Genomic DNA, 14393 nt, shown 5'->3' with positions numbered 1-14393 from the left:
GGAAAATGAGTGTGTTAAAGAACCTCAATGTTTTTCATAGGGCATGAAAATACTAAAATAAATTTACAAGCGATGAAATGAACATGAATCTAACTTTTAAAAAATAATGATATGAATAAGAATCTAACTTTTTCTTAAAGTTACAATAGTAAAAAAAAAATAGAACTTTATAGTATTAACATTCTGTTGCTGTGCTAATATGTGTATGAACTTTGGGATGACATCCAAGAAAGAGTACATTCCAGCTATGGCTGCTTCACAATATCCTGGCCCTCTACAGACAGCTGAGTCCACCTGATGTTGGGTCTTCTGTACAAGTGTGGAGTTTGGATAAGGGTGGATACTCACTAACCAGTCGTTGAAATTAATTGAAACTGCATCCTAAGACAAATGAAATGAGAATAAAATTATGACTTTTTCGACTGCTCATTCTCCTTTTGGATACTTGATTTTTTCACTTGAATTGTCTTGTATTTTAAAGACAATTGGCATTTGGGGGAATTAATTCATAAGAATAATCTTATAGAATAGAAACTCATAGGGTTTCATTTGCCTTAGAAACAACTCTGAAAATGTAAATAAACCACTTTTTAAAAACAACCTTCAGAAGTTTTACTCTAAGATTGCATCTAGCTTTATATGTATTGGATGTGTAAAATTTCATTTCTCTCTTCACATCTCATACATAGAGCTACATGGACAAGTTTCATCTATGACTACATGAAAAGCAGCCAAAGACACCAAGTGTCACATCACCAGGAAAAGCAGAGGGACCTGTCTCTAGTTCACTATTAGTAGTGACAACATATATCAAAGAAAAATGATCATTAAACATATTCCTCAGATTTTCCCATCATGGATCAGTGGTCAACAAACCCCCACTAGGATCCATGAGGACACAGGTTCGATTCCTGGCCTTGTTCAGAGGGTTAAGGATCCAGCATTGCCGTGAGCTGTGGTGTAGGTTGCATATGTGGCTCAGATCCCACATTGCAGTGGCTGTGTTGTAGGCTGGCAGCTACAGCTCCAACTCGACCTCTAGCCTAGGAAACTCTAGATGCCATGGGTGTGGCCCTAAAAAGACCAAAAAAAAAAAAAATCCCCCCAGACACTTAGGCAAACTTAGTTTTATTCAGTTTTTCAGATGTTGAAATTGCATTTGAATAGTACAATAAAATGTCCAGTATAATGTTTATACCTAAAATCTAGATACCAAACTGTATTTTCAGAAATCTAGACTTACTAAACTAACTATGCAAGTGATTCCTACATATATCATTCTTCACTTAACATTCAAACTTAAACTATTTTCAAAATCAATGTAATCTTATAATATTTCAGAATCTGCTTGTGTTTTTCTGTTTTGTTTTGTTTTGTCTTCCTGTCCTCTTAGCACCGCACCTGTGGCATATGGAGGTTCCCAGGCTAGGGGTGGAATCGGAGCTGTAGCCACTGGCCTATGCCACAGCCACAGCAACACTAGATCTGAGCTGCGCCTGAGACCTACACCACAGCTCACAGCAATGCTGGATCCTTAACCCACTGAGGGAGCCCGGGGATCGAACCTGCAACCTCATGGTTCCTAGTCAGATTCGTTTCCGCTGCATCATGGTGGAAACTCCCTGTTTTTCAGTCTTAAGGGATAACCACAAGCCTTATTAAATGTCTAAGGGTTCCTGTTAAAAGGAAGTGCTGATGAAATAGCTGAAAATGGACTTGTTGCCTTTTTTGGTTTGTTAATTTTGCATTCCATTGTAAATCATTAGAATTAGGATTTTTCTGCTAATGGGCTGAGGTCAGGACAATCTCATACTGAACTGAGAGACCTGATCTACTCAAGGAGAGGGACAAAGACACCAGGGGACATTGTATACTAACCTTGTGTAAACACTCGAATGCTCTCGTTTCCAAGGTCCGTGTTGATGAGGAAGCCATGCATGGGTCTTCTGGTCACGGTATACTTCAGGAGCTGTTGGGAACTGCCCCGATTCTCCATCTTCAGAGCCCCACTGGTAATCAGGAAGCCCAAGTGTCCAGAGGGAAGGTGCTTCAAGGCCAGGGCGCCTCTGTTAAAGGCAATCTGGGGGAGCCTGTTGACTAGGGAGCTTATGTGGATCCTCATTACCTGAGGTCTGTGTGTCTCCAGGGCAGTGTCTGGGAAGACATAGAAATCAGCGTGTGTGCCATCTGCCACAGTCAAGGAGAAACTGTCTTTGGTCGTCTTGCTGCCATCATGCTGGTAGCTAATCAGGTTCTCCTTCAGGTCCTGCTGAGTGAAGGTAGACACAAGCTGGCTGCCATTATACAAAATCCTGCCATGAAGGGGGCCCTGGGTGATGGTAAAGAGGAGACCAACATCTGGGGTATCCTCGTCTTCCACGGTCAAATCAAAGGGAGTGATCCATTTGCTTTCCCCTTCCTGCAATATCAGTTGATGGAGGATCATGATGGGTTTCTTATTGTCCATGTCCGTGATGAAGATCCAGAAGTTTCTGAACATGGGATGGTGTCCATCAGTCCCACGAAGCTCAAAGCTGTCCATCTTTATCTCAGCATTTGAAGTGCGGACATAGAATATCTTGCTGCCAGCCAACTGACGCTGAGTGAAAGAGGCAATGGGCTCCCCGGGATGGTCAGAGATTTCCAAGTGCCCCAGTCTAGGAGCCCGTGTGATGTTGAAGTGAAGCTCTTCATCAGGGCTACTGTTGTTACTGGTGCTAAGCAGATCTGTGGTGAGGGTCACTCTGCCAACTTTTGTCAAAGTGACCCTTCTGCTAACCACCTCGGGGATTACCCTGCCAATGGTGACATAGAAGTATTGGTCTAGCAAAGGGTTAATACCATCAGTCACATCAAACTTGATAAAGTCAGGAAGTCCTTGGCCTGTGTGGGTGTAACAGATGAGACCTCTGTCAATCTCATCCTGGGTGAAGTTCATTCCCAGGGTAAGGTTATTTCTCACCTCCCCTCTGGGGTTACTCAGTCGCTGTAGAAGCCCTTGTTGAGGCTCAGAACGGAGGACATAACCAAGGCTCTTGTCATCTGAGTCAACATCTGTGGCCTTGAGGACCTGATTTGTGATGACCTTGGTATGTCCACTCTCTAATTCCAGCCCACTGTTGATGGTCAGCAGAGGGATTTCATCATCCACCAGAATCACCACAATGGATACCTTCCTGTGGGTGGTGTGCTTGCCATCACTCAGCCAGACCTCAAAACTGTCCTCTGTGGTCTCAGAGTCATCATGCTCATACACAATGGTGGAGGCCTCCTGGATCTCCTGTAAGGTGAAGCTGTGGATGGGCTGGCTGCCCGTGGCCAGCTGCCATATAATTCGCCCATGCCGAGGGAGGGCTGTGAGCTGAAAGTGAAGCTCATTTGGTGGCAGATCAGCATCAGCTCCATTGAGCAGTGGGGTATCTATGACCAGGCTCATCCCCTCTAACACCACCAACTCACAGGAAAAAAGTTCAGGCTGCTCATCATTGGTGGGTAAGATCACTACAGGGAAGAAGACTTGTGGGGAAAAGTTGATGCCATCAGAGCAATAAAAGGTGAATTGATCTTTTTGTGGCTCTATCCCCTTGTGGATACTCTGTACATAATTGATATGTCTTACCTGGACATCTCTGGTGGAGAAAGCACTGATGGGGCTACCGGCCTGTGACTTTTCTGAGCCAGGAGCTGGTGCAATGTTTTCCAGGTAGCCGGAAGCTGGCTGACCTGTCAGTGTGCATAGAATTTTGTCTTGGGGAGTGTCCACATCTTCAATACTGAGATGTTGTAAGGTCAAGGGGCTCTTCCCACCTTCATGGACAATGTAGGACTTCCCCACCAACACTTTGGGGGCAGCATTGTCCACAGGCAGCACAGCCACGTGCACCTGCACTCTCTCCACTATGCTGCCCCCCACTGGCCACTGATAAGAATCCTTGGAGAGGGCAAGGCTAAAGGCATCATGCTGTTTCTGGAATCCAATTTCACCTCCTGTGTGGACATAGACTATTGCCCTGCTGATGAGGTCCTCTTGGGTGAATCGTTCTGAGGGTAAACCATTCAACAGAATAGTGCCCAGTTTGGGGCTGTCCTCCACAATGAAAGACAGCATCAAGTCACCAGAATCCTTTTGGCCATGGATGATGCCCATGGTGATCTCAGTGGCTTTATTCTCTAGCACATCTATGGAAACTTTTAATAATGAACTACCTATAACAGAGATCCTGGGAGTTTTGTCGGCTGTAGTGGGATGCACAGAAATCTGGACAGTGATGGGTATGTGATGAATCCTGTCACTTACCTCCAGATGAAAGGTGTCACTGGTGGTCTGGTCTTTGCTGTGCTGGTAAGAGATACTCCCATTAACAATATCAGCTTGCATAAAAATTCCCCTGGGACCATACATTTTTTTAAGTACTACAAACATCCATGTTGGGGACCCCAAACTAAAATGAAGACAATCTGGTCAATGTCTGTGTCAGGGTCAGTAATATCCAGTTCATTACTGCTGAGGATGAAGCTCTCTCCCTCTAAGACAGTAAAGCCTCTGTTGGTGACTTGGGGAGGCTGGTTGTCTATAGGCTTTAGGAATAATGTGAAGATACCAGGTACACTATTGCCTGCGGAATCCTCCACCTGGTAGGTGAACTGCACAACCCGAGGTACAATACCCAGCTTCTGTGGGGGCTGGTAGGCAACTCTGTGGTGATTTACTTGAGCCTGGGTGAAGTGTACAATGGGTGTGTCTGGTGAATCAGTGAGTACAATTCCTCCAGCTCGGATTTGGTGGTTGCCATCTGTGTCAGTTGGGGGCATCAGTAAGGTGTACCACAGGTGCTGGTCATCTGAGTCTTGGTCAATGTATCGGAGGAATTTCTTCTGGAAGTGAGTGAGTTGGTACTGTTTCACAGTCATTTCTAGGGTAGTTCCTGGAAATAGCATTGGACTCTGCAGATCCACTGGTTGGATCTTAATGGTCAAGAAGTGCTGGTTGGATAGATTGGGTGGGTCATGATCATCGTGCACATGGAAAGTCATCTGGATTATTACAGATTGAGGGCCAAGGGGTCCAAGATGGTGGAAGAAGAGTCTCCCTTCCATTATGTCTCGCTGAAGCCACTCAGTCACCACCTTCTCATAAAGTCCTTCCTTTTCCACGTAATACCAATCTTCATCTTCAGGGGACAGAGGTGCTTCAGCCTGCTGCAGCAGCATCTCCCCTAGATGCTGACTTGAATGGGAGGCACCAGGGACCAGGTCCCACCTTTCTTCTTCCTCTTTTCCTTCCAGAGGTTGGTCTTCCAGTACGAAGTGGATGGTTGAGTCCTCAGAGTCAATATCTGTAGCACTCAGGACAAAGGGGGAGATCTGGACCACCTGCCCTTCAGTCACTGAGAGCCCACTGTTGGCAGTGATCAGTGGTGGTTCATCATCAACAGGTATGATGATGACAGGGAAGAGAAATTCCACCTGATGGTGCCCATCCTCCATCCGGAAGATGATGTTGTCACTGTAGGTGTTGCTGCCATCATGCTGGTACACCACTCCTCCTGCTGCCAGGTCCACTTGTGTGAAATGCTTGTACCCAGCAGGTCCCCCAAGCACCACCAGCTGCCCGTGTTTCAAGCCCCTGACTGCAGCTATTTTCACCTCTCCCAGGTCATCCTTGTCACTGATCTGAAGGCTGTGGGCACTGGACAGGGGCCTTGACTGACCTTCAAAAAGCAGCAGTCCCCGGTTACAGCTCGCCATTGGAGCCAAAGTGTTCATGGGCTTCACTACTACCAGGAAGGCAAAGGGGTCTGAGGCGGCGCCATCTTCGTCGACCACCTCCAGCTCCAACTGGAAGACACGCTCCCCATCCAATTTCTCTGTCGGGGGCTGATAGGCAATTTTCAGTTCCCGAAGCTCCCGCTGAGTGAAGTAGGAGACTGTAAAGCCCAGGGGGTCGTCAGTGCTGACCACATAGCCCTGGTGGCCTGGCGTGGAGGTGGGGGCATTGAGAATGTTGAAGACTAGGTCATCAGCATCAGACTCCATGTCCTCGGCAGCCAGTGCATCCAGCGTCAGGGCTGTCAGTGCGAACTGACGGACCTCCATCATCATCAGGGCCCGGAAGCTGGGCCTGGGCGCCATGTTCTCGGCTCCCTCGCGGATCCTCACCAGCAGCTGGAAGTGCTCTCGGAGCAGCACCTCCCCTGACCCAGCGGAGCCTCGGGACCCTGGCTCTAGCAGCTCCGCCACCATGGGCACATAGTCCCGGCTGGGCGACGAGGTGGTGGCGGTGTGCTGGTAACGCACCCCGGCCTGGACAAAAGCCTCACAGTCTAAGCCCTTGGCCCTGGGGAGAGGGGCCCCCACGGAGTCCACCAAACGCCCATACCTGGGCAGTGGGCCGCCCTCGGGCGGAAGAGGGGTGAGCCAGCACCTGCGAGGGGCCGCGGCCGGAGACTTGGGGAAGGTGAAGTCCAGCACTCTTCTGTCGATGGTGTGGCTCCAGCCGCGCAGCTTCTCTACCGTCAGAGGCGTGTTGCGCGTCACCAGCTGCAGCTGGGGGAAGACCACGTCCACCGCCAGGGTGAGAGGCAGAACCAGAGTGGAAGTCGGGGCGTCGTAGCGTAGCTGCAGCCGCACTCGGGCGCGTCCGGGGCTGCGGGCGCCGAAGTGAGTGTACCGGACCTGGTGGGGCCGGAAGGCGCAGGGGAAGCGGCGCGGGGAGAGCACGCCGTGGCGCGGCGGCAGGGCGTCTAGCACCGTCACCTCGCACCGGTCCCCCGGCTGCACTCGAATCACCAGGTCCCGGAGCGGGTCGAGCCAACGCGAGCGGCCCTCGGGCACCTGGAGCCCGGGGTTGGCGATCAGGACGCTGCTGCCGAGGGCGCCCCAGATGGGCAGGTAGAGCGCAGGGTGGGGCTCAGCTCCAGGCGAGGGTACCTGTCCCTGTAGGGCATGGCAGCTCAGTAGCAGGTAGGCGACCGTCGTGACGAGCTGCGGGGGCATCCCAGCAGGGCGCACAGATATTCCAGCCATGGGACCTCGGCGCTGGGATGCCTAGGTACCCTGTCTTCAGACCTGTGCAGCCGCTGAGGAGGTGGCTGCTGTCCACTCTGGAGCAGAAGAGAGGACTCAACAAGACCCGGTAGCTGCGCTTCGGCTGCGACAGGTAAAAGCAGGGGAGTTGCGGGGAGCCGCGCGGGGGAGAATGGGGGTGGTGAGGAACGGGCCCAGCCACCTTCTGCCCTTCCCCCTCCCAAGTCTCTCTTCTGCAGGAGGCAGGGACCGCTCAGATATGTCCCAGTACTCGGAGACTGGGAGGTGCAGGAGCTCTCCCCTTGCCTCCTTGGTGCCTCTAGCCTGGCTCTCTTACTGACCTTTGCGCCTGGAGGGGTGGGCCGGCCACTGCGCTGCCCTGGGCTGCCTACCTGGGGATCAGTTGGTATGGATACCCCCCTACCCGGGCAGCTCAACGGGATTGTCCCTCAGGGCTGGGAGACTGTGACTGTACCCGGGGTGAGCTCTGCGCGTGAGACACTGTGCTCCCGGCGGTCCATTCATCCAGGCGATAGTGCTTCTGAAAGGGCTAGAAACACCATTCCTCTTCCTTACCGCTGACAAGAGTGCATTTTCCAGCCAATATTTGGTCTTACTTCGGACATAAAAGAAGCTAGTGGGAGCTATTTTGCAAATAGGATTTTCTAGCGGTCTGCCTGATTAAGCAGCTTGTTTGAGTCCTGTAATTTGGTGCTTCCAAAACTACCCTGACATTTCTCTTCTGCTCAGTTTTTGGGGAAAACACTAACTGGCAAACTTAAATAGCTTTGAATTTGGTTCTAGTCAGTGGATCTCACATACCACACAACCGGACAGGCAGATTGGTTTCCTTTTTATTTTCTTAGAATGTGGTTTCCATATCTGTGCAATGGGGGAACTGCCTGGGAGTTTATTAGATATGCTCTTTCCTAATTGTTTTGTAGAAAAATATGTCTTAACCAGAGGGGAGGCTGTCAGGAGAAACAGTAGCAGAGAAAATATATACCACAGATACTTGGATTAATTTCCGTGAATTAATGTAATTAACACTAGGAATGGAATTAGCTTTGGGATGAGCATGACTGCCCTCCTCCTTGTGGTGTTAGGTTCTTAGCCTCCTACTCATTTTTAAGTACTAGAGGTGTCCATTTAGCCACAGTGCAAAGCAATCTTTTTTCATAAATAAAATGCTAATGTTCTGTCTTACGCAATTAATGTGAATGAGGGACTTATTGATGACAGTAAAAATAGTGCATCCAAAAATATCTCCAAGGGCAATATTAAGCTATAAAATGTCATCCTTAAATTATCTTTGAATTTTTATAGTGTTGCAGACGCCTGTTTTATTCACTTCAGCAGCAGCAACTGACTCCCGGAGCAGGAACTGTCTGCTAGCGGCTTGAAAGAATTAATTTTCTCCCTAAATATTTAATTTAACCTGCCAGTGAAATGCTAGGGGTCTATGTTATCTACTAAAGTAGAATACGAGTACACTTCCTTGTCACACAGATTTGTTCATATAACAGAATATTGAGATAGTAAATTTGAAACAATATATGTTTAGCCTAGTTAGACAGTGCTACTCTGGTGTGTCTGAGAAGTACTATGAAAAATTACTTTTAATTGAAACAGGTAAAATTCCATTTTATCTGAATGAAAGAGGCATTCTATTCCATAATACCCCTGTCTTGTCCAAAGGATATTTAATGATAAAACTTTTATTGGTTTGCATATATTAAATTTTACAAAGTGGTTAGTCTCATGTTGAGTGTAATTTTGGTTTCCGTCCAAGCATCGTTCACTCTGGGCAACTATCTTGGAGATGTGCTATTTTCATTGTAGGCAGAGATGGGGTGGGCAGCTGAGATAACAGAAAGCTAAATTATGTTTATGTTTTTGTTTTCTTCCCTGTCCCGCCAGCTAACATTCCCTTTCTTCTTCTTCTTCATTATGAAGCTTTTTGAAAGTGCTATTTTGTGTTCTTGTACTTTGTTTCTGCTTTCTGTCTCTATTTCTTAACCTCCCACCAACTCCCTCTTCCAACACTCCTGCCTGGCTTCCATTTTAGACCCTCCAACAAAACTCTTGCTAAGGCGGTGAGTAATCTCTAAGTGGAAAACTCCTCTATGTTTGGTATTGTCCATTTTCCAAACTTTTCTGGTTTTCCTCTTTCTTTTCAATTCAAGTCCTACTTCATCAGAAAGCCTTCTTCCTGTGCTTCCTCAGCTGTATTAAATCTCCGCAATTATATGTTCATGGGCCACTTGATTAAGGTCTGCTTTCTCCACCAGACTTAAGTTCCATGAGAACAGGGAGTGTGTGGTGCTCACTCCTGATACCTAGTGATTATGGCCCAGAGCAAGAGCAATAGCAATATTTTGGAATAGTTGTGACCTCTAAAGAATGCTAGCATGGTAGAAAAAGGCTTTCCAGGCATGTTGAAGGAGGGAAAACAACGTAATCTGAATTTTCCCTGATTCATAGGAGACAACTTGTTCATCTTTTTGAATTAAGGCCATGCTCAGGGTAAATTCAGATGTGGATGGTGAGATAGGAAATCAGTTCTGGAAATCCTTATATATGAGAGCAAATCATCACCTTATTATTAGTTTTTTTTCCCTGAAATAATAGCGGTAAAAATGGTTAATAATACAGGATGTAGCCAGGCTCATTCTCATCGTAATTTCTTTTTCCACAGAGCCAAATTTTTAAGCAACACCAAACTGACATATGGAAAATCCTCAGGTTATAGCAATGTGTATTTTCCTCAGGCTGGACTAAAAACTAGTGAGACGTTCCCATTTAAACCGACCCATGGATGACAATGGAGAGGGCTTCACGTGAATGTTGCTTCTCTGATTGACCTGTTGGTTTTGAAATATTCAGAATAACTGCAAGGACGTTTTAGTTATGATATTCAGAATATTCTAAGGTGATGAATTTATTTATTTTTGACTTTTAAGGATACTTCCAATACATTCACTAAGCTTGAACGAGGTTTATTAGACATTTTCTATTAGAGATTCCAAAGGAAATCAACTTAGTCATTTGTTAAAGATGAATTTATAATTGGCATATCAAAAGAATTTTTGTTTTATATTTTAAAAATTGTAATTGGAGTATAGTTGATTTACAACATTGTATTAATTTCTGGTGTATAGCAAAGTAATTCAGAGCTATCTATCTATCTCTCATCTACCTATCTTCTTTTCCATTATGGTTACTGCAGGATATTGAATATAGTTCCCTGTGCTATACAGTAGGACTTATCAATTTTATATATAGTAGTGTGTATCTGTTAATCCCAAATTCCTAACTCATGCCCCCCTTTCCCCTTTCATAACCTTAAGTTTGTTTTCTATGTCTGTGAGTCTCTTTCTGTTTTGTAAGTTCATTTAGATTCCACATATAAATGACATCATAGGATTTTTGTCTTTTTCTCTCTGACTTACTTAGTGTGACAATATCTAGGTTCATTCTTGTTGCTGCAAATGGCAGTATTTCATGATTTTTTTATGGCTGAATAGTACCCCATTGTGTCCTTTGACCCTGTAGCAGGGATGGCAAAGAAGTTCCTCCATGGGCCCAGGTATTGACCTTGGTGGGCTGTGATGCAGCAGGCATGTTGAAGCTAGGAGTGGGCTCTGGGGTGGTGGTACACTCTGGGTTGATCTTTAATTTTGTATACAGACCGTCTGTTTCAACCAATAACCATCCTGTGCCTCATTCTATTCTGGAGGATATATAGGGAGGAAATTAGGATGTTTTAGGGAGAAGGAAAAGAGAGATGCATAATTTTAGGGGAAGACACAACAGAAGTAGAGAAGACTCATGGGGAGAGAAAGAAAAAAGGCATCAGGACAAACAATCCAGAGTGAGACTTGAATTAAATGACATATGGAAACTGCCTGGCATCTAGGCATCCAGGACTCCCAACATCTTGGCTTCCTTGCTCATTCCTTCCATTTGGGAGCAAGAAGTGGCGTTCCATTTATGTATGTTTGCTGGGACCAACATGTAATGAGTCCAATAAAATGATTTTTTTTGGATTTTTGAAACCAAAGTATAATTGATGTGCAATATTATGTTACAGATGCATGACATACTGATTTCAATAAGATCTTTAAAAATAGAATCATTCCAAGGTTTATGTTCAGCTGTCATAGTTCACATAATTATGTGGTATTTTATGTACAGATTTCTCTAGGCGTGGCTTTCTTCTCTATATAAAATGCAGAAGGATAAATGTGGTTTATATTTTGAAGATTGTGTCTCTTTTCCTCTTTAGGACTTCTTGAAACAAAAGTCAGAAAAGAGATAGCGTATGAAGTTTATTAAGCAGAAAAGAGATAGTATATGAAGTTTACTAAGTTTTGACCATACCCATTTCATATATTTGAACACACTGACATTGCAATATGGCAATTAAAATAGTTGTTTTCGAGCCTAAAAAGTTATATTTTTGAGTTATGAGGGAAAATTGTTAAAGTAGTCCAGATGAATTTAGCATTTTAAAAAGTCTAGATTGCTTTCGCATAAGTTGCAAAAGGTAAAATTTTAATGATACAAAGCAGCTGCCCTGCAAGTGGCGTGCACCATACCAGCTTCTGTCCTTACTGTTGTAGAATGGGTTTATTTCTAGTAACATAGCATGTTTATTATTCATTTAAAGTGATTGTAAAAGCAAACTTTGAATAGATACTTGGACCATGCATATAAATTCTCTACGAGTTTTCGTACTGTGCACATTATCTTGAGTAATGCTTTTATTGGTGTATTTGTTCTTAAGACATTTACGGTGTTCAATACCATTACTTTCACTTGTGTGCCTTATAAAGTCAGATGCTCTGAATTAAAACTGTGGTTGGTAATTACATAGTTCTTTGAATTTGTAAGCTAAGTTGCAAACTGTGGTCTTTATAAGAAAGAGTTGGATAACATTTTCAGACTTGGCAGAAATAGAGAATGTCCTTTTATATAAAAAGGCCCACAGAAGCATTAATAAAAAAGGATGAACAGCTGAGAGAATGATTCCAACCAAATAATCTGTTTTTCTTTGGAATAAAAAATCATGTTTTGCTTTTCAAAGAGCTAAATCCATGAGTAGGACTCAGTAACAGTTTAACCAATTCTCTGTACCTGTGGTGCAGTCCAAGGCATGCCAGGCAATTATTTCATGCTTGGCATAATTGCAGGTCCTTGAAATCTGAGGTCTGTCAAACCTCTGCCAGGGTTGTCTTTTATCTCCTTGGATGGTTAGCATGGCCAGTTGGCACTTCCACCTTTTGGGCTATTTTGATTTTGTAGTTTCAGGCAAGAGTACCATTAGTACTTTTTTCCCTTCATCTTCTTAATGACTTAATAGAATCCCAGGAGTTTTTAATGGGTGTTAGGAACTTAGGAAAGAAGACAGTGATCACAAAGAAAGGAATGACTCATTTTTGCAGAAATGCTAGCAGGACCTTATAATAATTTTGTAGGTGAATTACAGATTATGCATGTTTAAGGGGGGATAAGATAGCAGAAATCTCCAAGTCTGTATCATCACCAAGTTTCATTATAGTTTTTTTTATTATAGTTTTTTTTCATATCCTATGCCATATGGAAGTTCCTAGGCTAGGGGTCAAATCGGAGCTATAGCTGCTGGTCTATGCCACAGCCACAGCAATGCCAGATCTGAGCCGTGTCTGCGACCTACACCACAGCTCACAGCAATACCAGATCCTTAACCCACTGAGCAGGGCCAGGTTTTGAACCCACATCCTCATGGATGGATATTAGTAAGTTCAGTACCAGTGAGCCACAACAGGAACTACTCATTATAGTTTTTTTTTTTTTAATCGGATTTTTCTCACCACCCATCTTCCCATTTTATTATTATTGTTATTATTATTTTGGGGGGAAGTTATATTTTATTTGGCATACATTCTTAGGACTTCAAGCCCTTGGAGACAGACTCTCAGATAATGCTGAGAAAACTGTTTCTTGTCTTTTTTTGCTTTTGTTTTTGTTTTTTGTCTTTTTGGGGGCCACAACCATGGCATGTGGAGGTTCCCAGGCTAGGGGTTGAATCGGAGCTGTTGCCGCCAGCCTATGCTGGAGCCACAGCAATGCCAGATCTGAGCCACATCTGACCTACCCCACAGCTCACAGCAATGCCTGATCCTTAACCCACTGAGCAAGGCCAGGGATCGAACCCGCAACCTCATGGTTCCTAGTCGGATTCATTTCCACTGTGCCGTGACGGGAACTCCCAAGAAAACTGTTTCTTGATCTTACCATTTTAATAAACTGTGCCATCTTTCTCTTAGTGGCCCACGTTCAACAATGCAGTCATAAAAATCCTTCCATATATCCAATCTCTTGCGATAGAATGTGATGGAACATAGTATGAGAAAAAGAATGTGTATATATGTATGACTAGGTCACTTTGGTATACAGCAGAAATTTGCAGAACATTGTATGATCAACTATACTTTACTTCAAAAAATGTTAAAGTAAAATAAAATATATTTTACAGAAATAAAAAATCCTTACTTTCTTAACTCTGCAAATATCCAGAGCTTGCTAAGTGTCAGGCAGTTCGGTGAATACAATATAATCCCTGTCCTCTAGGGGGCGTAGGGTTTACTCAGAGTTCTGGCTAGTTATTCCTTCATTCCCTCTCACATCTTGGCTTGCTTTTCCTTTTGCCCTGTACCCACCCTCTTTCACAGTTTGGCATGCTATGTCTGAAGTATTACATAATTTTTTGAGCCTCTAATCGTCTTTCCAAAATAGCACTATAATCCTACTTCTCTCTTCCCTTAAAACTTAACTGTGACTCCCTCTTACCTCTCAGATGAAGTTCAAACTCTAGCTCTATAAGATGGCACCTCCCACAGAAGGCTTATAGCTTGCCTTTTAAAAAAGTTATTCATTTTTTTATCCTATTAAGTAGTTGGGATATATCCTTTGCCTGCAAGACCTTTCTTCCATTTTTTCAGTGTGAGTCCTGTTTCAATCCAGTTACCTATCAAGTTTCACCCCCACTATGGCAAAGCTTTTCCTGACCCCCAGAATGGAAGTGATCTCTCCCTCTTCTAAACTCCTTGATTATGAACTGATGGTTCAGACTGCTCTTGAGGTACAAATCATTCACTTCTCTGTAAGGTGGCTTATCTGCTCCTGTTCCTACTTCATTCTTAACTTCTATTTAAATGGTGTCTTTATACCCCCTAGGGTTCATAGCACTGTGCTTTTTTGCAAGCCATAGTTACTCAATAAATAGTTATAGACCGATTGCTTCAAATAAAGATGAAAATAACTCATGTGTTTATTTATTTGTTCATAAAAGCACAGACAGGAATATAATTATCTAAAGTCAA

The 14393-nt window shown here is 44.3% G+C and overlaps 1 protein-coding gene across 1 annotated transcript in view; it reads right to left on the bottom strand.

Moving 5' to 3' along the window:
• FREM3 (FRAS1 related extracellular matrix 3) overlaps nucleotides 1–7164 on the bottom strand; it is a 42172-nt gene extending 35008 nt beyond the window's left edge. The window contains 2 exon segments of the mRNA XM_047798133.1: nucleotides 1879–4383; nucleotides 4386–7164. Of these exon segments, the coding sequence (XP_047654089.1) occupies nucleotides 1879–4383; nucleotides 4386–7026 (5146 nt within the window). The 5' untranslated portion in view covers nucleotides 7027–7164.
• Nucleotides 7165–14393: the final 7229 nt, after the last annotated feature.

The sequence above is a fragment of the Phacochoerus africanus genome, chromosome 10 (assembly GCF_016906955.1).
Source record: "Phacochoerus africanus isolate WHEZ1 chromosome 10, ROS_Pafr_v1, whole genome shotgun sequence".
NCBI lineage: Eukaryota > Metazoa > Chordata > Mammalia > Artiodactyla > Suidae > Phacochoerus > Phacochoerus africanus.
This window is presented reverse-complemented; position numbering and strand designations above follow the sequence as displayed.